Source organism: Sparus aurata, chromosome 15, assembly GCF_900880675.1.
Source record: "Sparus aurata chromosome 15, fSpaAur1.1, whole genome shotgun sequence".
Lineage (NCBI taxonomy): Eukaryota > Metazoa > Chordata > Actinopteri > Spariformes > Sparidae > Sparus > Sparus aurata.
Window position 1 is genome coordinate 28,968,903 of NC_044201.1, and position 25,093 is coordinate 28,993,995.

Here is a 25,093-nt window from a genome sequence, read left to right on the forward strand (position 1 = left end):
TTAAAACATGGATTTGGGTCAAACACATAAGGAACTCACATGATAACATTCAATTGGCTGCCTAAGGGCAGAAAAAAAGCCCTTACACACTGTAATTCATGTAAAAGGTTGAAACTGAATACTCTGACCCGCTGACACGTGTTGCCTCCCACTCCTGACGTCTTGTAATTGCCGTGCCACACACATGCTCTCATTTAAACATCATCCAAGCGTGTTCTCCAGTATCTACCCCGCAACCACTCATTATGGGCTGTTGTGTTCTTGAAACCGTGTGAGGATTAGTAGCTCTGCAGATGCAGATGGATTTGCTCCTGGCTGATCCTGACACCAGCAAATTTAGTCTGCAAATTAAAGCAAAATAGAGAACAGTCCGTCTTGAATGACAGGCTAATCTTAGCGCTCTGTGCTTGTTGGTGGGTGTTTGAATCTGTTTATGTCTTTTCCTTTTTTTGTTTTTTCCCCCTGACAGATTTTGATGTTGTTTTATTGATGTTGTGCAATAACCCCTCCACCGCGACGACTCGAAATCATTTCAGAGATTTTCAGTGTACAGTTTCCTGAATATAAAAGGAAGAGTCTGTAGGGGGACGCTGGCAGGTGGAACATATTGTTAAAGAAGACAAAAGAAGTCTACCTGTGGCGGACGGTCTGAGGTAAACATACACACAAACACACAATTTGGTGTGTGAATCCAAAGGCCCGGTATCTCTGAAAGGGATTAGCTTTTCTTTCACACTCCACACTCCTGCTTTTTCAAAAGGAAATCGCCTGAATTACCACCATGCTGACAGTTTTCATCCCCCCTCTCTTTATCTGTCTCTGTACCTTTTCTCAGACTTGTTCCAGTTCAAACCACCTTTGAAAGCAAAGCATCGTTGCATTTTATCTGTGTGTTTGTTATCTATATGTGTAGCTGATTGAGTTATTTGGTGGGGGGGGGGATCGGGCAAACAAAGACATCTAGATGCACAAGCCTGAATGCACAAAAGTGTAGAAAACGCACGTGGATGCTCGCAGTATCTGGGCTGTGAGCTGGCGTGTGGTTCAGATGAGGTCTGATGGGGTTGCCTGGTCTGGCAGTCCCGCGCTTTTGGAGGATCAAGCTGTAGCTCTTATCTCTCTGGCCTGATGGTGTAACCTCTATTCCCTGCCATCAGTCTTTCACACACTCTCTCTAAACACACACACACACACACACACACACACACACACACTGGACTGATGGTCTTCTCACTTTTTGCCATCTGACTGACTGGACTGCAGTTTAGGCCATAAATCTGTGCTTTGGGGAGAGAAGGGGGGAAGGAGAGTGCAGGCAGGATGTTGGAATAGTGTTAGAAACTGCACAACTGCATACCTACACACCCCCCTACACACACCACTTAGGGCTAATTGCTTTAGTTTTTTTTTTTTTCCCTCTTCATCAAACTTTTACCAGCTTTAAAGAGGACAAAGAACGAGCAGGAGTTTTCGTCCAGGCCGTGTCCCCATTTACCCACCCTGCAAGACGACTATAAATGCTTTTTATACTCTGATATTCACTCAAGTTTTTGTATTAATTTTCTTGTCTCTGGTCTTTCCATAGCACTTTCACTCCAAACGCAACAAATACAGCAGGTTGGTCTGTGGCCTTCAACTCCAAACTATGACTGTGACTCTTTCTACCCGTCTAACATCAGTTTCTCACATGAAGGGCTCCACGGTCAAGACTTCCAAAGCTTACCGAACAACAGTTCACATATTGCAACTTATGGATTGTTATTAAAGCGAAACTCTCGCCAAAAAGCAACCGAGGCTTTATTTGGGATTGAATATGAGTCAGACCTTCGTGTGAAAGCATAATTGCGACGAAAGAGGCACTTTTAAGATTTACCGTAGTTTCGGTTTTGGGCACGTCAATTTTGAACGGGAGTGCATGGGGCAAGACATGCTAGCATCAAAATCGCTATTTTTAGAACACTAAAAAGGCTCGACACAACATGAAACTTTGCTCGTAGCATCACCAGGGTCTAGGATTTTGATGCCAGCATGTCTTGCCCCATGCACTCCCGTTCAAAATTAACCTGCCCAAAACCGAAACTACGGTAAATCTTAAAAATGCCTCTTTCGTCGTAATTATGCTTTCACACGAAGGTTTGACTCATATTCAATCCCAAATAAAGCCTCGGTTGCTTTTTGGCGAGAGTTTCGCTTTAAAGGAGAACTTTGGTCGATTTAAACATGCAGCTTCATTGCTCAAGCTACCCTTGACTTGCCAGTACTGAAGACGCGAACAAATTTGGTCCAACCATTACAGAGCTCCGTGAACGGAGACTTAGCATTGAATGCTAACAGCATGGGGTCAGAACTTTACACTGTGTTTTAAGCGTCTTAACATGCTCCACATCTCACACCAAAAGTTATGCAACATCAGCAGACACCTTAGCACACAGCACTGTAGCGTGTATGACTCAAAATGAATAAAAAAGTAGTTAAAATAGTGTGTTTGTGCAAGGAGCTACTTACCTGTTTGTTGACATCCGTGTCTTCCGGTAGCTAGACCAAACTAGTCGATCCGTCGAGCGTGCACTTACTCCCTCACTGGCGGAGACGGAAACGTAATCCAGCATTTTCGTGTTTATGTTCATAATGTACATGTCCATGTTACAGCCTGTCATGAGCCATGAGCCTTACAATAGCCTGTTAAGCCTGTTAAGTGCACACTCGATGGATATGCTAGTTTGGTCTAGCTACCGGAAGCACACGGATGTCAACAAACAGGTAAGTAGCTGCCTTGCACAAACACACTGTTTTAACTACTTTTTATTCAGTTTGAGTCATACACGCTACAGTGCTGTGTGCTAAGGCTGTCTGCTGATGTTGCATAACTTTTGGTGTGAGATGTGGAGCATGTTAAGATGCTTAAAACACAGTGTAAAGTTCTGACCCCATGCTGTTAGCGTTCAATGCTAAGTCTTCGTTCACGGAGCTCTGTAATGGTTGGACCAAATTTGTTCGCGTCTTCGGTACTGGCAAGTCAAGGGTAGCTTGAGCAATGAAGCTGCATGTTTAAATCGACCGAAGTTCTCCTTTAAGGTGGTGAGATGGTCGCGTTTCGGTCACGTTTAGGAAAAGATGGGTTAAAATAACTAGTAAAGTACGTCAATCGCCAATGTCAACAAATGTAGCTGCATCATCTGCGTACATGTAGACTTCATTATGTTACCGCACTAGAGCGGCGGTTCAAAAAGTGTATTTGATGCATCAGGAGTGAGAACGGTCGATGACAATGAATGGTTAAACTGGATTGTTTTCTATATTAAAGTCTTGTTTACGTCTCAAAATCTGCAGCGTATTAATAATCAAAATAATTCCCAATTTAATGACTTTAAAGGCTGTAATGAATAAAGAAAGATACGCTCTCTAAAACTGTGACTGGTATGAGGAGAAGCCAACGAGGAGTACACGACTAAATTTCTCTTCCCGTGTTAAACGAGCAGGATGTGAAAGTACGCAGGGAGCAATGTTCAATTACTGTCACGTGAAACCGTTTAAAGAGTTCAGAGTGGAGAGCAGAGATGGCTGCATTAAATGAGTTTTTCCTCTCCTTTGTTGTATAATTACTTGTGCTCAGATGTACATTGTGCTGAAGTACCTGCATGTCAGGAGTAATTGCAGTTTTCTCAAGGTGCAGTAATAACACTTAAAGGACCGTCAATTACAGAAAGGAGGAAATGTCTGTTTGACATCCGGCCTCGACTCATCCGTGAGCCTCCAGATTTGTGTTGGAAACATGCGGTTGATGAATATTTGCGAGGCTCATCTCAGGTAAGAAAACAAATCCAGACAACGCTTGCAGACTTTTATCTGTTAAAAGCTCATACACTGATTACAGTTGGTCAAACGAACAAATTCACATAGTTTTTTTGCACTGCGTCCGTGCAACAGAAGCACGCCGACCTCCACACGTCACCAGTGTTTGTTCTGGTGTGGACATGATGGGTCTCATGGTCATCAGTATCAAATAACCCAAAATTGTTTAGAGTGGAAGATTGATATAGAAAAGCTTTGTAAGCAAACCTAAATAATAATTAAAAAAAAAAAAAAAAGCAAATGAAAGACATGAAGAAAGAAAGCAGGCGAGCTCTGGGCAGATTGTGTGTTGTGTAAGACTTAGCCTCGCCATTCAGGCCTGTATGAATAAAGCTGAATGATGAATGTTTGCCGGGCTCGGCCTTTGTGAGCGATTTGAAGAGAGAGTATGTGAACTCATCCAGAGTGCTGAAGTTTTTAAGTGACCTTTCTGAACGGAAAGAACCTTGTTGAGGACAGAAGATGGTAACGTACCGACTGACTGAGAGTTAACAGGATGCCACAAAGCCTGAAAGAGGTCTGCTTCGAGTGTTTATGTCACTCATTTCCTTTTAAAAAAAACATTAAATGTCCAACGTTCTCCAAGGATAAACCTTTGAGAACAAAGCTAGCACATTTCCAGTGACTATGATGAGGATAAAAAGAAAATAATGGTGCTACTTCTATTTACTGTAGAAGGTTGAAGCTTTCACTCACCTTTTTGTTGGCTTATTTTTTCAAATCAAATATCTTTTAACCAAAAGCAGCCATTTGAGTAGCAGGGATTTCAACTGATACCAAAAACAGATGGTGCATTTTTCCGCCTGAAAAACAAACTCCTTGTTCAATTTTTCCTCCCTGTTATGTGCGACGCAGTTGAATTGTTATTATAACCACCATAAAGTATAATCACAAGCAAGGCCAGCTTCCTCCTAAAAGGGCAACTCTGCCAAGTGTGCACATCAAAGTTTGTGTCCAGGTCTTGGAGAGTATGAACGCTGATGTGAAGCGAGCAGATTAAAGCCTTCTGTGGCTGCAGAAGAAGCCAGGTTCTGACAGGCAGTCCACTGGTCTGCTATTGGACTCATTATGGACAATTTAAAAACAAATGATTAAAACTGATACAGCAGGACCAGAGATGTGGCCTTTCAAAACCCTGTGCCTAAATTACCCACCATGCAACTCAGCGACAGAGTGACATCACCGTAGACAATTTATCAGATTGCGTGCAGCTTCCTCTGAAGCTACAATAGGCTTTAAACTACATTCTTGACATACGCAGTAGTGCTCCCCAAGACCTGCAAACACACTTTGATGTACAAAAATGTTGGAATAACCCTTTAGTTTGCGTAAAAAAATGAAAAAAGTACCAGCTAATGTTTAAAAATGCATTACGTTGTACGGATGGAAACACTTGTGCTCTGGAAATTCTGAAGTGCAGGTATCAAGATGTTTTCGTATATGGATGTACAGTACGATGAACCATCAGTCATCACTGATTTCTGTATTTCTGGGCAACTTGGTGAAAAGAGGGAACAACCAGCTTCTTTCACGTGTGAGACAAAAGACTTTAGACCAGCTAATCTGTGAAAAGGCCAGAGGAGATTGGCATAAACTGGACTTATGTCCAGCATGCACGTTTGGACAAGGAGTCAAAATGTCTTCCAAACAATCCACCCAAACAACCGGTATTTTGAAAAATCTTTACCAGAATTGCAACCATTTTTTTTTTTTTTTTTTTTTTGTTACTTTTTCCACCAGAAACATTTGGCTGTAACTTCATACAGAGATTCAAAAGCTTCCAATTCATAGGATACAACATAGAGACATTTATTTCTTGTTTCAAGACCCAAACCACGTGGTTCTCCCTCCCATCAGCCCCAGAAAGCAGCATTGTTCATTGATAACCAAAAACTGAAAATAAAACAAACTAAAAAAAAATGTCACATTAGCTTCTGTGGTAATCCTTAGCCCTCTGTCCGTCCTTTGTCCTTCTGTCCTTCTGTCCATTCATCCATCCAACAGAAAAATAATGCACAGGTGAATGTGTGTGTGCATATGTGTGTGAAAATATCATTTGTAACAAAAAGAAAAATAATCTAGGTTGGTTGGAAACACTGACCCAAAGGTGAGTCAGCGTCCGGGCTTTCTGTGACAATCTGCCCTCCCAAATCTGACCGATTGTAGAGGAAGCCGCTTCCTGTTTTTTACTTCTTCTGCTCCCGCTCGGTCCTCGATGCACCACAGCACACACACGCACACACACACATAGCCGGGGAGTTATTTTGTTTTGTGTAGTAAATCCTCAAAGTGTTGTTGGTAACCACACCGGGCTGTGCTGTATTTCTTGGCTGCGTAAGAAAGCTTTTCAAAAAGGCAAAGAGGGGGCGAAATACGCGTGAAGGCTCCTTCCTCGTTGGCCGTTTTGGGATTCCGTGCAGGCTCGCAGAATCAGACTCGCGGCTCGCGGACGTGCGGCGGGATGGCAATGAAGTTCCTTTCGTTAGAAGTGAGCGAGAACCAAAATGTGACAGAGTTAATACAAAACAGGGAGAAGGAAAAAAAAGAGAAAGAAAAATAGTTACATCATTCCTGTGTTCTTCAACTTTGTACTTGGTCACTTTTTGAATTCCATATATTTATATCCATATATATTTATATATATATTTATATATTCTTTTTACAATTAAAAACACCATGGATTTGACAGACTATTTGGTTTCTTTTTGCCTAAGTGTTTCTCTTGTTTTGTAAATAAATGCATGTAAATATTTTTTTCTCTTTTTCCATACTGTCAGTCGGTGTAAAGGCGGCCACTCCAGAAGTGTTTGTATGTTCGTATCCACACGGTATGCATATCATCAGCACAGTTTCAGAATATCCATGATATTACACTTTTTTTTTTTTTTTTATCCAGCATTTCCATTTGTGTCCCACAGATGCAGAACACCACAGTCTGTCAAACGCTGTCAAACGGAAAGTGAATGTCCTAAACCGTCTCCTCTCATTGGCTGTTTGGGACCAGGTCTCTGTGTGATTGACTGGGGCTGAGTAACTGGGTCTGCGTGGGTCCGTTACAGCTCAGCGCCCCAGCGACTCCTCCATTAAGGTTCAGGAAGCAAACAGTTTCTCTGGCCTCCACCAGCGCAGCCGTAGAGCCGCCGCAGAAGAGCCCACCGTCTTCCTGCTTCCTGTGAGCCAACGCCAATGCCCTGAGCTGCTCCTGCGCCTCCTCCAGCAGCAGCACCACCTCATCCTGCTGCTGGCCGATGGCGGACAAGCAGGAGGAAGAAGACAGCGTGGCGTGTGCCGGCTTCTCCCTCCTCTCCTCCTTGCAGGGCGTGGATCCACAGGTAACTGACATCGCTGCGGCTGCCGGGGTGACGTTCGTTTGCATGCAAGACACCTCGTTGTCATGGTGACACTGGACGGAGGGGATGATGGGGATGGAGCAGGAGCGAAACGGTGGCGGTGGGGAGCGGCTGGGGCGGCGCCCGGGCCTGCGCAGGCTGCGGGTGGTGGGGTTGGGATCGCTGTGTTCGGGTGGAGCGCACAGGCCTGAACCCACCTCCAGGCGGCCACTCCAAGGAGATGACGATGTTGTCTCCATGGAAACGGGAGTTTGCATATGTAGGAAGGCATCTCGTCTGGGGTCACCACATCGGTTCTCTCCCTGCATTTGGAAACTAAAAAGAAGGGAGACAGGAAGAAAAGGACAAGACATCAATATCAATAACTGGATCGTATCACATTTCAGTTAAAGTCAGACATCCAGACTAATCACAGAATTACATATCCTGCCATCTCGGTCTTCTTTCACATAACTTAACTAACTCTGTAGCTACCTGAAAAAAAATCATCCTGGTTAGATAATTACAATGCACTCTTGTCTGTTTGTTGTCAAAACCTCCATAAAAGTCAACTCAAAATTCTGCAGGCACATTTAAAACCAGGTCCAGCAGAACAGAACACAAAATCACCAAAAAAAACACCTTAGAATAGATTAAAAAGTGGAATGATCTCTTGAAAGGCTCCTAGAAGGCCTCTCACTATACTCTAGTCATCGTTGGCTAAAGCTAGCTGCCTTAAGCTAATGCTCTGCAGCTATCAGCGTTTTTGACAGAGGCTTAGCTCAGCCAGGCTCAGCCACGGCTCAGTGCACACAGCAGGACACCGGACTGGGACTGAACACAGCCTCATAGAGAACAATACAAAGTGGCTCTATGGGAAAGGATGGAACGGGGCTAGCTGGTTAGCATGCTAACTCCAGCAGACATCAACGGAACGTCAACGTTACCAACATTCTTTTTTCCTGATTTTTATTAGCAGTTATATGACAAATATAAGCAGAATAGAAAATTGAGAGAAGGTTGTCCAGCTGTTGATAAAATAAGTCCTCACTTCACCTGAAAAAAAAAAAAAAAGTCACAGTGTTTTTGAGTGTGATTTAAACTTTATGGTCTTTTCAAACTCCCACGCTGAAACCCAGGCAGAATACTCAGAGGGACAGCTCTCCGGCCTTTGCCATCTCACCGGCTAACCGAGGATGCTCAGAGGGAAAAGGACGAGTCTGACATCTTTCTTTCATCTCTTTATATCTGAGTCTGCACACACACACACACACACACACACACACACACACACACAAAATCCCAAAAACCTGAACTCCCTTTTTATAAGTTGAGAGGTAACAGAGAGTTCACTTTTTTATACTGAACTAGCGATTTAATGTCTTGAAGTATGGTGAAAATGAGATTTGTTGTTTTAAAGTTGAAGGCGCTCTGCTTCAGTCAAGGAGAACAGAGGCAATCAGCCGTCACGTGCAGTCATTTCAATCGATTTCTTTTTTTTTTTCTTTTTTCTCCGTCTGAGCCGTTCCACTTTTAGGTCAAGGCCATCTGATTTGTTTGAGAATCCGTTCTGAGTCACTCTCTCGCTCAGAGATTGTATAACTGCACCGGTTCAACTTCTGATAGTTAGAGTTTGTCATGTTTTAAGTTTTTAATCTGTGCTCTCAGTCATACTTGTTTCCTTTTTCTGCTGTGTTTTTCTGTTGTAGCATGTTTAATGTTTTCTTGATTTGACCGCCCGTGTTACCGAACCTTTCTATCTGACCTTTTCAGTATGTTGTCCTGTTGTTGTCCCTCCTGCCTGTCTGTCCCTGTTAGTCTAATCCTGTCTGTCAGCTGTTCCGCTGCCAAACGCAATACGTTTAACAGTAAACGTTTCATCCGTTGCTTGTTAACTATTGGAAATTACGATATTTACATCACACAAGAAACCAGGTTACATGAATTGCTATATGTGTATTGACACGCGTCTCTCCTAGCTGCAACCGTAACCCACAGTTTCCCTTACAGACGGGATATATCTGAATGTTAGTGTTAACAGAAAGTGACTTCTTCAGACTTACAGAAGCTACTCTTTTAGATGGATCTAATTGTTCTGGATGCCGTGCTGTGAGTAATCATGGATTCCTGCACCCTGCTGCACTGCTCCCACAGCACCTGCGTTAGGCTTTTGTTTTGCACATGCTATATTTAAAAAAAAAAAAACCTCATTAGAAACTTTGTTACATGTGTCAACTCCGCAGTCAATGATTCTGCAAAGTTATCAAAATAAGCTCAGATTTGTCAGATTTGAAACACAACTCCTGAAGCTGATTTTCACGTTATTAAGACATTTAGTTTCTTGAGCAGAAATGGAAGTAAAGACAGCGAGTACTCCTGTTCTCTTATCCCTGTTTCAAACACATCACTGATGCAGAGAGTGGTCACAGACCTGATACTTAGAATTCCTCTGAATACCCCGTTAAGCACTACTCTGCTTTCCAGGGTGATTCTGGAGATGTGTGTGGGAGTGTCCTCAGACATTTTTTGGGTACGGATGGCGAAATACTTTTCCCTGGATGATCACTTGACTTGTCTGTTAAACTCACTTTAGATACCTTCGTGTTCCATATCCTTGTTGCTAAGTCTTGGAGATGCAGACCGCAAGCTTCCCGGTCTGCTGTGACCTTAAATAAAGCTACGCTCTGTTCTGCGTGGGGGTCTTGACCTAATTTAACCGCGTCCAGACATAATCTCTTGCTCCCTCCTCGTAAGACTGACCATGCCCTTCGCTGTTATCAGTGTCTAAATCTAGAGGCATGCCAGAGCGGAGGAGCCTCGTTTGTGTAATAATTTATAATCCCCTGTAAAGACTCGCTTTTTCCGCCATGTCAGAATCCAACTTTGACTCCCTCTCCCTTGTAATACCCCATCACACACACTTATGCTCTCCATCAAGACGTGCTAAGATAGCGGTGGGAGGAGAAGGTGCTTTCAGACTCAAAGGAAATCACGTCGTCCTTTTATCGCCGCAGTATTTTTCAGAGACATGAAACCCTCACCGAAAAAACCACAGCGGAGATTTAGCGGGGTCCACAGAGAGGATCCCGCGAGCGATAAGAGAGGATGATGCGAGGGTGCTAATTCCCAAGATAACATTCAGAGACAAATCTCTCTTTTGATGTGTTGAAACACAATCAGATTGCAAAAATCTATGAAGCAGAGTTCAAATATAGACCTCGGAGTAACGAGGGAGCAGCTAGAGGGGTATTACAGAGAGATTGTGTGCAAGTGAGGTGAGATAAGTGAGTGGGCTTTTATCTTTTACGGGAGCTCATTACATGTACGAGTGTTAACAGTCATTTTCATTAATCCAATCCCCCGTACCGATAAATATACCTCATCTGTTTGCTGAAAAAGTCAAATCCGTGTGCGTGTTGTGATGCGGTGACCTTGTAACAGCGGGAAATGTTTTGCAGAGCAGCGACATACAAACATTAATACATGCATGTAGGTGTGTACGCCCACACGCAAGCTCTGCGCTCTCAACTGAAGGTTGCGTTTTAGTGTGTGTGTGTGACAAACTCAGACAGCGAGGGAGAAATCGGCGTGTTAAAATACTGCACACGGGGGACAAAAATGCCAAAAAAAAAAGCATGCAGTCTCTCCGTCAGCCATTTTGAAGACAGCTTTATCTTAAAATAGTCGTAACAACACAGGACATTCTGTCTCCCTGTCAGCCATTTTGTTGAGATAACACTAGGCTTCCCTAACAGGCATGGAATAGACTGGGCACCCTTTCTTTAAAGCATTTTCTAACTGTCACATGCTATCTGCACACTCCTCTATCACATCCTTTCACTCCCCTGCTGCTGTTTTTTTCCCTCCTTTGCTACATTTCTGAACGCTTTTCCGTCCGTGTCAGAATGGATTCAAACCGGTTGTCTCTCTATTTCTGTGTCTGTCTCTGCAACTCTGCCTCAGTCTCTCTCTGCAGCCGTGGTCAAATGTCTCCATGGCAACCCAGACTATCATACTATGGGGAAGGGAGTCCATCCGTCCATCTGCTGTTAAGTGGAATCGTACTTTAGAGAGTGAATGAGCGAGTAGGTGGGCGAGCATCTCGGTCGGCATTCGGTCTGATTGATTGTGCGTATAGGTGAGCGAGCACAGCCTGTTTATCTGTTTGCCCCAAACTCTGACGGCCATGGAGTCGGCAGTTTCGTGCATGAGAATGTTTTTCATGGATTGGGAGTTTTTTTCATTCTGTGCAGTGGCATGAACAGATGCTTTAGGGGAGGGAAAACAATAACAAAAGGGCCTGAGCAGAGCAGCGTTCTGGCAGTATAGGGGACTTACAGCGATCCGGAGACATTTTCTGCCAGCCAGAGAACACTTGAGTGACATTTTGGCTGACCAGGGGACACTTAGGAGGGCCAGATGACTCATGGACTGACCAGCGGATCATTTCCACAAAACATAGTTCAGTCCAGCTGACCAGAGGGGACTTGCGTGAACCAGAGGGGCACTTTGCTTCATCGTTTGACACCAGAAGTTGTTTTGGCCGACCAAAACACATTTTGACCAACCAGAGATCACTTTCATCCCGTAGAATGACTCGCTGGATGTGGACTGTGGGTATAACCCTGACATTGTTCTCCTTTATTCCACTCTCTCTGCGCTAGATACCTACACACTGAAAATGGCACGTTACCGTAACACCGTAGCCGGTTATGCTGGACTACTTGATCCGAGGACATTCAGACGAAGACACTGCAGCTACCAGGGGAGACTGGAGCTGACAGTTACCGGTTGGGTTAAACAAAGTATACCTGGGTAGACAGGAGGAGACAGCGCAACACCTGACCTGCCCAGAGGCAACTCAGGATCACCAACCTACAATTGAGGTGATCACATGGGCACTTTCGGGCCACTTGGGCCGACCCAAAGACACTTCTGTGACCCGACAGTCACTTGGGGTTGGACGTTCGGTGACAGCAGGGGCACTTGAGTGCCACACGGGCAGATGACAAGGGCACTTGTGCGAGGAGAAGTATACTTAAGCAGTTCAAGAGTCAATCTATAGTGACATTTGTGGAGTGGAAAAAAAAAATGACCTTTTTTAAATAAGGATTAAAACAAAAAGGAACATAAGTGCTCTGGGTATAAAGCCGACATGAGGTCACTACTCCGTGCCCCCCTATGCACACCACTGAATTTACTGTATGCTTGCTATTTTTGTGAACATGTGTTCTCACTGTATGTGTGCGCGTGTCTGTCTCATTTTCTATTAGTATGCATGTAGGTCATGTGCAGCTTTATCCTGAGCCTGGACCGCTGGGACCCAAACGCCTGAAGTGAGCCTCGCCAGGTGGGTAAAGCACTGACTCATGACCCACCAAAAATGGGTCGAAGTGCCTTTCAGCCTGAATACATTTCTTGCTAATCACTGGCGCTGATCATTTGCATACCCCCTGGCTGCTATGCACATGCAGTTTCGCCCGAGCAGCGTAACCCTACTCTATTACATTTGAATTAGGATTTAATTGTTGGTGCACCTGCTAATCCTTTGGAGGAAAAAAAAAAAAAGCTGAGAATCAGGATTTTGTGCAGGCATGAAAAGATGGCAGCGAGGGAGAAGAGAGGGTGAAGAATCTGGATGTGCAGCCTGCATCACGCACCTAAAAGCACAAACGCCCAGCGAAGCGTTTCCTTTCAACTCACGCCACTGGACTGCAGACCACAACATAACGTGACCTTGTTATTTTTTATCTTTGCTCAGCAGATTGGAAAACAAAGGGATGGAGGGGTGCGAGTGTAGAAGATTAAAAAAAAGAAACGCAGTCTTAAAAAAAAAGAAAAAAAACAACAACACAGAATTGGCTTTGAAATATCCACTCTTGAAATTAAATCCGAAGCTTTGTCCGCGGCAGGCTCTATGTTACAGTTAGTGGCTTTCGTTGAAATGACTCAGCACACGGAGGATACAGCAAAGAAGTACAGCGGAGACAGAACGAGGCAAGACAGTGAGGATAAAACCCTTAAATACTCTACATCTCTAAGCTCTCATTACACCAGCCTTTATCGGTCGGCATAATAAGAGCCTATAAAACACAGAATATTTGCGGTTACACAACCTTTCCCCACAAACACCAACACCAACCCCCCGCTTTAAAGCATTAAAACCGAGAAATACATCAGTCAATCATGTGTTTGCGCTGACGGAAGCGCAGAGTTGAGATTCAACAGTTTTGAGCGATTCCATACACGCCCTTCTCTACATTCTCCTTACCCCCTCTGTGCTTCAGCCTCCCTCTCAGAGGAGTCTACTTCTTGAAGATGTTGGTAGGCGGGGCCCGAATACTTGGACCCTCCAATTGGATTTAACCTTCCCCTGGGTATTGGCGGGGTCCTGCGTGGGGCTGACCAATGGGCTGTCCGGGTTCTCTGATCCGGGATGTGAGACAAGGAACCACTTCTGCCCGCAAAAAAATAAAAATAAAGGTATTATTGTTAGACATAGTGGCTGATGGAACACACTGTTATATTTGAAACCACTGGATTTATGGCTGGTGTAAGCGGTAATCATCTTCTCAACCAAAATACACTTTGACTGTGACAGATAGAGTCTCAATTCTTGAGTAGATGCGAGTGGACTCACTAGCTGCTTCATCATCACCGCAGGAAGAAGATGGGTTTGCAGAGGTGAAGCTGACAGAGTTAACTGATTGTGATTGCTGCTATTTGTGTGCTTGTCAATTTGTGGTGCATTATGTCACTGCAACTCTTCCACAGACTCTCTCAGGTCTGACTGCCCCCTGCAAATTTCTTCTAAATCTCCCCTGCTTTCTCTGGATCAGGTCTTGCAGATCGTACACATAGTGTTTGAGCGAAGCTGTCAGCTGTTAAAAGAATTATCTCCTAACAACTGAAATCTGTATCAACATATGACGACAGTTTAAAGGCTTTATGGAACTGAATTAATTGCAAAATAACCAGCAGATTTAAATGATTGCCCTTTTTACACTAATAGATCTGGAAACCAAGCAGCCAAAACAATAACATCAGGAAGAAAGTCTGTACCCCACAACCCTTTGGGACATTTCTGCCTTGAGTGGAGAAACAATTATTTGCATGAAAAGACGGAGAGGAGAATGGAATTGGAAAAGAAATACCCTCTTAAGTGTAGCCTAGTTCCAAAGTTCACCAAAAGGTTAATGGAAATGTCCTGCAGTCGGGGAGAGCTACAAGTCCAGAGTGGTCTTCTCGTTAATTACAACTCATTTAAGAGGAACAGTTGATTTGTATCTCTTTGGCAAATCAGTCGCACTACAGTAATTGGAAAGCATGGTCTTCATTCACACATCCTCTTTGCTCACATCCAATCTCTCAGAAGAGATTCTGAAGGCAGAAAAATCTTAAGTACATTTTGACTTAATTTACAGAAGTAGCAAATGTTCACTCTAGGCCCTCATTCATATTTAACTCTGCAGTTTTGAGGGATAGATTTGCCTCTGAAAATGTGCTTCTTAGCCATAACAAGTGGAAGCTGTGCTCACAGCCAGGCTCCTCACAGTGTTGGGTAAGTTTTGTACAAAGACATTCAAATGAGATATTTCGGAATCACAGATTTAGCCTTGGCCAGTTTCTTTCTGGCTATTTTAGAGTGTGGTATCCAAACATACTCCGCAATTCTGACAATGGCGTGCAAGTCTCTGTCTAAGCTGATGCAATTGCAAGCAAATAAACCCCGATCGGCCACTCAGAATGCCATTTGCGGTGAGAGAAACGGACAAACGCCCAAGCGATCAACTCAGTTCTTCATTGAGAGAGCATGAAATAGAGAGAAAAGGAGATTTAAAAAAAAAAGGTCTAGGAGGAGTTTATCCAGAAGAGAAGTGGACTTTTTGGTTTGAAGGTTGTCTGATCGTATTTCTGGCTTGTCTGGGAAAATCTCCTCTCAACTACCGCCTGGATCCCCTTGAAAAAAGGCGATTAGCCCCCAGCTGTTACAGTGGAGTGTCTTAACAGTTAGCGGTAGGAAACCATGGGTGCACTGAGAGGCTCTCAGGTGTGAGCGGTTGTAACCGAACAGCGATCACTGAGAGTAAAGTTCTTTAAAAAAGTGAGCAAACATGAGCCAATGAAAGCTTCCGTTTCATGTCAGATCAAAATGCTGTCATTTCACTCTTTCTCCCCAACGTAAAAACACAAAACCAGGGGCAGAATTAATTTATAAGTCACTGATTATATCACTTAAAACTTTCCTCAAACTAGACAGAAAGTGAACGAGCGGTCTGACGTACAAACTGGATCTGCAGGAGTTCCCCTCTCGTTGGCTCGGCGCTGTCAGTGTGTTTGTCAGCGTGTGTGTTGTAACAGAAAATCCAGCCTTGGCAAATATTTGAATCCTCGCACTGTCAGGAGTAGGCACTGAAGTGTGTGTTGGAGTGTGTTGATGCTGCTGATGAACATGCCAAAGCCCAGACAGCTCTAACACACCACTGAGCAGCGCGACGGAAAACAAAAAGCTTACTGGAATTTACACATTTACGCTGGCTCATGAATCCCCGCGCGTCCCCGTGCCTTTCCCATCTTATCTCTGTCGCATCTCCTCTGTGCTCATGACTGTTATAGATACGCTTATTAACATGTTTATAGCTTTAATTATAATTACTATCATTCGTCGGTAAATCAGCAATTAGCTCTGGCTGCACTGTAATGTGGATAATTCAATTTCTCTCTTCACTGAGCTGATTATAGCGAGGGACACTGAAGTTGTCTATTGTTGGTGTAATTTGCATTATTGCCGTTTCCTGCAGTGAGCAGAGGGGACAGCTGCATCTCTACTGTAGCGTTACACCTGTATGTGTCCGCGTGTGTGCAATTAAATATTATACCTGTGATGTTTTGCTGTTCCCCTGGAGCTGTTGGATGGTGCAGTGGAGATGTTGCAGTGTGCAAAGCTGGACTCACAAACGTTTCCTTGGCGGGGCTGCGAGGACCGTTTGCAGTACTGCAGATACAAACAACAACAATGACAGAAACTTTAGTGTTTTTTTGGGAGTGAGTTAAAAGGAATCCATCAGATAAATTAACACTAATGATGTTGAAGACATTTTGTTTATTTAATATCATGCGATCCAAAGCGTTCCCACTCAGAGTAAGAGTTCTCCTTCTTCTGAAGCCAGTTATATTGACGTTTTGTTTAGATCTCTTCCATTAACTCCCCCAGCTCTTTCCCACACTCTGAAAGCCTCGGGATGTGGAGTTCCTACCGTCTTGATTCAAGGAGCTGACTGTCAGAGTCAAATGGAGTCAAGTTACATCTATTTCTGACTTCTCCCACCTTCCCCGACGTCATTCTCGGCTTTTCAGGGATTGAAGTAAACTGAGCCGTGCGACGGTGTGAAGGAGGCCTCTGACAGCTTGACGGAATCAGAAGCATTAAGGCTTCTGGTTGTATCACAAACCTTCTAGCAGCAACGAAAGGTGAGAAGATCACACAAGTCCAAACGTGTCAAAATTTGGCTGCTGGGCAGGAAAAAGGTGACAGGCTATCTTTGAGATATGTCTGCACTGTGGATGTATCAGTGCAACTCACAGGTTAGCTTAATGGTTTCCAACCCAAATCCTATTTTTATGAAAACTAAGAAAAGTTTAGCTCAATCCCGTTTCCTATTTCCAATTTTAACCCATTCCCCTCATTTCAAAGTGCCTCCTTGCCCCTCAGAACAGTTACAGAGGGTCGTGGTTGAAATCTCGCCCAATGAAATGGGACAACCCTTCAAGACCCTCACATGCCATCAGTTATCGTTGATGGGATTTACGTAAATACGGACATTTACAACATGCCGTCCTCAGCTGTGGTGATTACTCTTGCTTTACTTTATCTCTGTCTGACAGAGATAGAAAAGCAGCACAGACGCTGGCAATTTGTTCATGCTATCAAACATGTCATCAAATAAAAAGGACCACTGCATCATTATCTGGCCACTAATTGCGCTTGATAGGCTAACATTTGCAATCCTCCTCTGTCAGTCTGAACTGACATTAGAAGAGCGGTACCAAGAACAACCAATTAATTGCCAAACTAAATTAGTACTCTCATGCACAAGTCAGCAAAAGCAATGTAATGTAAGCCAGACAGCTAGTAAGCTACCGAGGCATTAGCACAATATTTGAAACTCATCCTCTTGATTCTATAGAAGCACAATCAGCTGCTCACACTTTTCTCAAGCCTGTGGGATATAATACACATGTCAGAGCCCGAAATTATTTCCAACAGACGCTCTGGTAAAAGGCCTCACTGCAATGTAAAAAATGCACACCCTTTGTGTATCCACCCAGCTCTCTGTTCTCATCCAATAAGGCAGAAATACCAAGATCTTAATAATTAATAAGCCCCTTTCAAAGCCTGGATTTACCACAGTGGGGAAGTTGATTATTAAATCTATGCAATTAAGCCCCTCAGTGCTTCTGTTCAGTGGAAAATCAAGAAATATTAGGTTGGAATGGATTAAATATGTAGAGAGATGGAGAACTAAGTGTCAGACAAACAGACATTATATGTTATCTAGACAGAGACCCTTCATGCTTCATGGGTATCTCTTTCCTGCAAGAAAAAAAAAACTCTAATTTTGGCTCTTAACATCACATGTTTGTCTTCTGGCCTTCATTTTACTTGGAAATGCATTCATCTTGAAATAATCTCTTTATTGCTTTTCATCGCTTTTGAAAGTGACGTTGATCTTTTTGCTCGTCACCCCTTCCCCCTTTCCCTCCGGTAGCCGCCATGACAGGAGATCTAAATCAGCACTATTGTAAGTCCCAGGTTCTCCCTTTCAACTTTCTGCATGTTACTCTCCATCTTTGGAGCGACAAATATGCAGTGAAACAAAATAGTTCTTTGTTCAGCACTTCACAATACGGTTGACAAGGCAGACTCGGCTGCACAGCGGCAGAGATCTGCTGTGAACCATTCAAAAGAACACAGGACAACACAAGAAAGTGTTTGAGGCTTTAAACTCTAAAGGCCTCAGAGATGTGAGGGGAGCGGTGCCGGTTTGATTTCTTATCTGCGCCACAAACCTATCTGTGGTTCGCATCTATCTGGCAGTGACAGTTTCCTCTCCTCAGCATTATCTTAGACAGCATCGTCTAGACTTTTGTAAAATAAGCTAAGAAGAGACTATTTTTTGCTCAAAAGTACATTTATGTCTTTTCTTTTTTAAATACAAAGTTCTGAGTTTGATGTCTGACTAACAAGGTTGTCAGTGAGGCAATCCCCTCCGAGGTCCCTCTGCAGGACACCAGCCTCATTAGCGTCACACATGCTGCCATCGTTCTGTGACCATTCAGACATTTCAAGACTGATTTGTACTTATGAAACCATGAAATACTTTCTTTCTGAACTTGATTTGATACTAGACTACCATCCTTAGTAAAGAAAGAACTGGCAGCAGGTTAATTAGAAACTCCTGTGAAACACGTCAAGCCTGAACTTTGACGTTCTTTAAAGTCTTTGCGGTGTGTCTCATGTGTTCAGATGCTGCTCATCCTGTTCGAATCAGTCCATGTTGTGCTGTCGAATACGGCTTCACTGATTTTGCATCTTTACTGGCCAAATGTTCTAAATGATTTACGATTTCTTTCACTGATCAATTCAGGTAATCCTGCTGGAACTTCCACGACAACTGACACAGGTGCTTCTAGTGAGCAGTCGATCCTTTCTCAGCCTGGGATAAAACAGCAAATAAGAAGTTTAACGAAAGGGAAATTACACCAGAAAGTGGGCTCCAATTATTCAAACGGAGAGGGAAGGTTAAGGCTTGCATGTGCTGTTAAATAATTCATGATTAAGAAGAAATGGATGGCAGTATAATCGCCCCTGCTAGTCGTAACTAAAGGAATGTCCAGGTTCACTGACTTAACAATGCTTTGCTTTTACAGTTAAGGCAGAAAAAGTCTCACGTTTAACTTATTTATCTGTTACAGACTAATAAAGAGCTCTGCTGAACGGCTCACAGAGATAAGTGCCTCCAATCAGTTAACGCTGACACTGTGCGGTTCAGCGTCCATTTTGTTTCAGTCTGAAAATAGATTAAGGCTTTAGGGAGACTGCTCGAGGGAAAAAAACACACAGAAACTGTGTGCATGTGTCATGCAGCAATACCAACTGTTTATAGAGGTCATCAATTTAAATGTAATGTTTTCTCGCACAGCTGCAGGCGAAAGAAACTCTCCAGCTCCGTAAATGACACGCAGATACAACTGGCAAAAGTAATCATTGCTTTGACAGTGACTTCATGCTGATTCTGGACATCTGTGGTGCAAAGGGAGCATGTAATGGCATATATTAATGGATATATGTGTGTGTGTGTATGCGTGGACATTGTAATGGATGTTTTAATCTGTGAGATAGGGACCGTATGCCGCCGGCACTGAGGTTTTTTAACACTGACAGACTATCCGGAGGGAGCCAGCAGATGATTTTTATGATTTGTGCAGAGATGCTGGCATCAATAACAGCTTAACGCCATTAAACACACGCACACACACACAACTGTGTACTCTCAGACCGAAGCTTAGCAGAGCACGCTCAGGGTAGTCCTGTTCATGATAGAGACAGTTTCAATTATGCAGCAATGACAGAGAGACTCTGTGGAAAACCTGTGGAATACATGATAGGGTGGTAAAACTGATTGATAGAGAAAGAGCGGCTCAGTCAGAGCAGCTCTTTAGTTCACTGCTTAATCAAATACTTCCAACAAACGGCACTGCGGTGCTAATCAGAAGCACTCATTCCCAATAACAGGCCGCTGCTGGATAGTTCTGCTGCCTTCCTCATGACCTACCCAACTTTGTGGGGCGTTTGTTTACATGTGCAAGTGTTTAAACAAAAAAAAAGTAAATCCCCCGGTGGAATCAGATTAGAAAAAGAAACAGGGATTAATCGGTGGTGAAGACGTACGAAAGAAGAAAGGAAGAAAGAAAGAGAAACGTAGAATAACATCCGGCTGTGTTTGTGTAAGCGCACGCTCCTCAAACACAGCTGACCTCCTGCTTGTTGCTCTGTGATCTGAAATTTGGGTAACTGCAAATCGCCTGCAGACAGAAATCAATGCAGTTTTGGGTGTGTAGGCACAAAATAAACAAATGCAGTTCATTTGCATGAAAGTTTCCCTACGGCCCTTCCAGACAAAATGAATTTAATAAAGCGAGATTTAAAAGCAAGGTTTATACAGAAAGGTTTCGGCTTAGTTTTTCTCAACAACAGTAAACAATAATCAGTAATTCATGAACCGGTGCTAATACAGCAATTAGTTTTAATATTGTGTGATTTTAGGACATTTTATTTAATGTATATCATTGCATTCCGTTGTAGTATACTTGTTATATTATCTGCAGAAGTGATAATCATTAATATACAAAATAACACAATAATAGTGATCATTGTTATTCTCATTCCAGCTCCTCAAACTCAGCAGCTTCATTAGCGGCCTTTAGCTTTAACTACGAGGCTTTACCTTCCCCTCTGCCGTCAAGTTTGTCTAATTAAATGTCTAATTAACCTTTCAAAGTAAAACTTAATGACAAACAGTTAACACTGTGTGACATATTATGACTTTTGAACTGTCGCAGTTTGGTCGGGTTTAGGGAAAGATCATACTTTGGGTTAAGATAACTTATTTTCAAGCTTGTATGTTACGTAAGTGTGGTAACATACATGATGTCTCTTACTTAACATAAGTCCAGTGAGTTACATTATTTAAGTAAGCTAACTAACTTATGCCCACTATTTGACACACCTAACTGCCCCCTGATTCAGACTATTCTTGCTCGTTATACTGCACAATTTGGACACTTCAAGACGGGATACTAGAGGGGTAACTACAGCGTCAACGATGAGCACACTGCTGTATTTGACACGTTAGGAATGAGATTTAGTCACACCTAACTGAACTACTAGCTTTGCAAGCACTGTTTATGTCACAAAGCATCTAGCACAGCTTGCGGTTTCTAAAGCATTTTATTGTTAACAGATACGTAGAAAAGTTTAATTACTGTATATTCGCCTTTCATCAATGATGGTTATTATGAAGTAAAGGAACTAAAGCAATAAGAAAGTATGCATGCAGCAAAGTCAGTATTCATTTCTGCCTTGAGTTAGAAATGTAGTGAAGACTGACAGTGAACCTGAATCCATTACAGGTCAAACCAAAAAGCATAACCCCTGTCCGTTGGAATTTCAGTTTAAGGAAGCATGAATGGACATTTTTTGTATAATGTGTTTAAAATGTCTAACTCGACCAGCTCGAGCTGCCAAAATTCACGTCCATTACGAGGTCGCAAAAAATCTAAAAGCCGCCTGAAACTCAAACTTCTCCAATTTCTCAGAAAGTATGAAAAGGTATCACAAAGCTGAAATGAGCTGATAAAGAGCAGTGACCCATTTTAACTTTGAATGAAGTTCCCCTCTGAAAGACGAAGGGGAATGAGTTTAAAGAGCTGGAGGTTTGAGCATTCCTATTGATTTACGTAAGGAAAAAAGATTATGAAAATTATGTAAAAGAAAAGTGAAAAGTAACAGTAATAATGTGCTAAAAAGGCAAAACATTTGAGGATTTAAATAGAGATTCAGGCTGCACATGTTTGAGTTCAGTGCCAAAGACGAATGAATGTTGAATGAATTATAAAAACCAAGGAGAATACAGCTGCCACTGATCTCTTCATGTAAGACAGACATCCTGATAAATAACTCATCTTTTTTTCCAGTCTTGTGTCGATTGTTATGTTGAGAAATATAAGAAAATATATGAATATTTGCATGGTTGCATGTTTTAGTTGATTGGGTTACAGTTCTGAACACACTTATTCCCAGTTACTGTTTTGTTGATGTGGACGTTGAACATGTGTACTTGTATTCTGCATATGCAGATCTATGTATTAGTATATGTACTTCTTATGGCTGCAACAACACCAGTGTAGTTTAATTACCCCACATCTTTATTAAGCGTGTGGTATACAGGATCTAAACTCACGTGGAAGGCAGAGTGATGCCATTCCCTGGATCTCCATGTAAGTTTTTTACTTTGTGTTTGTTTGTCCTCGGCAGAGCGCTCAGCTTGAGGGTAATGTGAGGAGACACACCTGACACGTCGTCTTCGCCAACTCCAGATTTTACAGATTACTTTAAAGCATTGGTTAGCCCTGCCTCCTAGCTATAGCTTAGACATCTGAACCCTTTGTGAACCGAATCTCAAGATCCGCAGGCAACAACACCCTCATGTTTTAAAGTCTATTAGCTCAAGATTGAAGTCGATGGGGCCCGTGCGGTCCTGCACCGTTCAAACACTTTTTATGTCTTTGAACCATTGATTGAAGTTAGGCATTGAATAGTTATATACAGTATTTTGTCACCTCACTGCCTGCATTTCACATGTATATCATGACATCATTTGCAGTGCATTAAGGATGCATCAGTGTATTATAATACATTTGTAATTCTTGTCTTTATGCAAGCTGGATCGCACATACAGGATGTAAAATTCTGTGCTTCTCCCACGCAGTGATTTACCCACGTTGTGTATATTAATGTTTATGATGCATATACAGTCCACGGCGTATACAGTACATGCACCTTGCTTCATTTTAAATCTAAATTGTGCCTTTGGAGGAGGCATATAATTCATCCAATAGAGCTTTGTGTCAAAACTGTGCAGATGAGATCGCTGACTTACAGGATAAATATGTAAAAACGATTAGAGCTAATTTATGCCCAATGGTGCACAAATACATACAAGCACGCACTCCCTCAAGGCTGTGGAAGATGTGGATATGATTGACATACAAATTAAGGTAATGTTCTCCATAGCAGCTACTCCTCAACGCACATGTGGGAAGAGATGTGATGACAAAGAGCGCTGAGAAGATGATGAATGATGTCGCTGGCCGAGCACCGCGCTCCCAAACCACCGAACGATTGCTCACTCAAAGACCTGCGAGCCCGACGCAAGTGGCCAGGTGGAGACGGGAATACATACTGATGCATATGAGGCTAAAAACTGCAGGAGGTGATGAATTTTATCGCCAATGCTAATACTCTGAGGTGTTCTATTTGCACTGCATGTGTCCGATTTGTGATAATCTCTTCAGGGGCACTTCTGCCACATATTTCTGAATGCATTTCGAATGTAAGCAACGGACTCATTATAATTTCTGCCGATGGCAACTATTGGAACATATATTGAATGCTGAAAAAAATCGCTGATAAAGAAACTGTGTTGTGGTTCTTTATCATCATGCATGCATTTATCAAGTTAATGTTACTCAAGTCATGTTATCTGCCGAACATATTTGTAAGGCAGCCAGTCTTGAAAGGAAGTCAAGGCGGATGATGAAAATGGAAAAAAGGAGCCGCAGCAGTCACCTCATGCATTTGCAGGTTGTTGTTAGAGGCTCTCATCTTGGCATCCAGGGCACTGTGGGAATTCGCAGTGTAGTTTTTCAAACTGCGACTCTCCTTCAGATGGGCCTGCAGCTTCTCTCTGCGCCTCCTGAAGAGAAGGGGAAAATAACGTTATTACGCATGGGTGCAATTCATTGCAGTTGGGATTTGACCACTTTCAACTGAATTACTGTGTTTCCTGCATTAACGCTCGCTTTGAGCTGCTACTCTTTACATAAATATGAAGCATCTGCTCGTCAAAGTTCAACAAAGGCCTTTAACCATCCTCGGTTACTTCCAACTAAGAGGCCACATCCATGAATCCATCCGTAGCAACTCCAAATGACTTCTAATGAATATGTTTCGAGTTCCTTAGTGTCATAATTATGTTCTGCACTCAACATTTCCACCAAATCCCCCTGAAACACATCTCTGAGTTTGGTCTAATTAATTCAAAACAGGAGCCTAGTGACAGTTGCAGTGCCTTGGATTTACAAAGAAATGAAGATGACACCAGTTTGATGTCATCCCCACAGAACCAGCCAGTCCTCATCTGGAAAATTACCATATAGGTCAAAAGTGAGGGCAGATTATCATGAACAATATTTATATTTGTTATTTGTTTTAACCCAAATTACAACGTTTTCCAAGACTCAATCAAGTAGTTTTCTCGCCTCATACTAACCAAATTATGACCATAGCGGAGGTTGGTATGTGTGATACTGTTGTTTTGGGAATGTTTAGATATATTGTTTTTTTCTGGACATGCTGACCTGTTGACCTATTCCACCGTTTAGTTGTGATGTCGTGACTTTTAACGATCAACCCGTCTCTTAAATCTACGATACGTCATCACGGCATGTCACTCTCGAAGTCTCCTTTTATACGACCAAATGAACATTACAATTTCTTCATCACAGTGCATGTTGTCGTTCTCCTGGCTCGTTCTGTAGTTCCAATAGTAATGCTAATAGTCTCAATAAATTAAAGTAATGCATTTAAAACTCACAAAGCAAGCTTCAGAAACACACCAATTAAGGTTTGTTTTTACATACAAATCCACAACAACCAAGTCCAAAGACTAAATTTAGAAAAGTAAAGTAGTATAAAAGATTTGCAAAAATCCATGATGTCCTGTGACATTCTTTTGGAGGACACTGTGGCGTATTTACAGGGTTTTCTTTCAAAGTTTTAGACTCATCCACAGACAATCTTTAATAAATATGAGTCAGTGCCCAAGGAGGATTGCATTCTACCAGTTTCACGCCCTTGAGGAGGGGAGAAAAGAAGAAAGTGAGCTGTTGACCAAACAGAAGCTTTCTGTCTGTACCTCTCTTTCTTTCTTCTGTTGGGTGTAATAAGAAAGATTTCAAACACACCAATATTCCTGTTGAGGTGACACACCTTGACTCTTTATACACTATCATTTCAAGAGGTTCTGAGTCTAGACTTTCTTTTCTCAGATGTGTTTTTTTTATCAACT

General features: G+C 42.6%; 1 protein-coding gene across 2 annotated transcripts in view; it reads right to left on the reverse strand.

The window, feature by feature from the left end:
- Nucleotides 1-3,827: 3,827 nt before the first annotated feature.
- The window catches only part of nrg3a (neuregulin 3a), a 333,275-nt gene continuing 312,009 nt past the window's right edge, over nt 3,828-25,093 (reverse strand). For both annotated transcript variants that reach the window (XM_030442122.1, XM_030442123.1), the window contains 4 exons: nt 23,593-23,719; nt 16,061-16,176; nt 13,453-13,638; nt 3,828-7,517 (listed from right to left, as the gene is read on the reverse strand). In XM_030442122.1, coding sequence (XP_030297982.1) covers nt 6,836-7,517; nt 13,453-13,638; nt 16,061-16,176; nt 23,593-23,719 — 1,111 coding nt within the window. In that variant the 3' untranslated portion in view covers nt 3,828-6,835. The remainder of the gene's footprint in view (nt 7,518-13,452; nt 13,639-16,060; nt 16,177-23,592; nt 23,720-25,093) is intronic.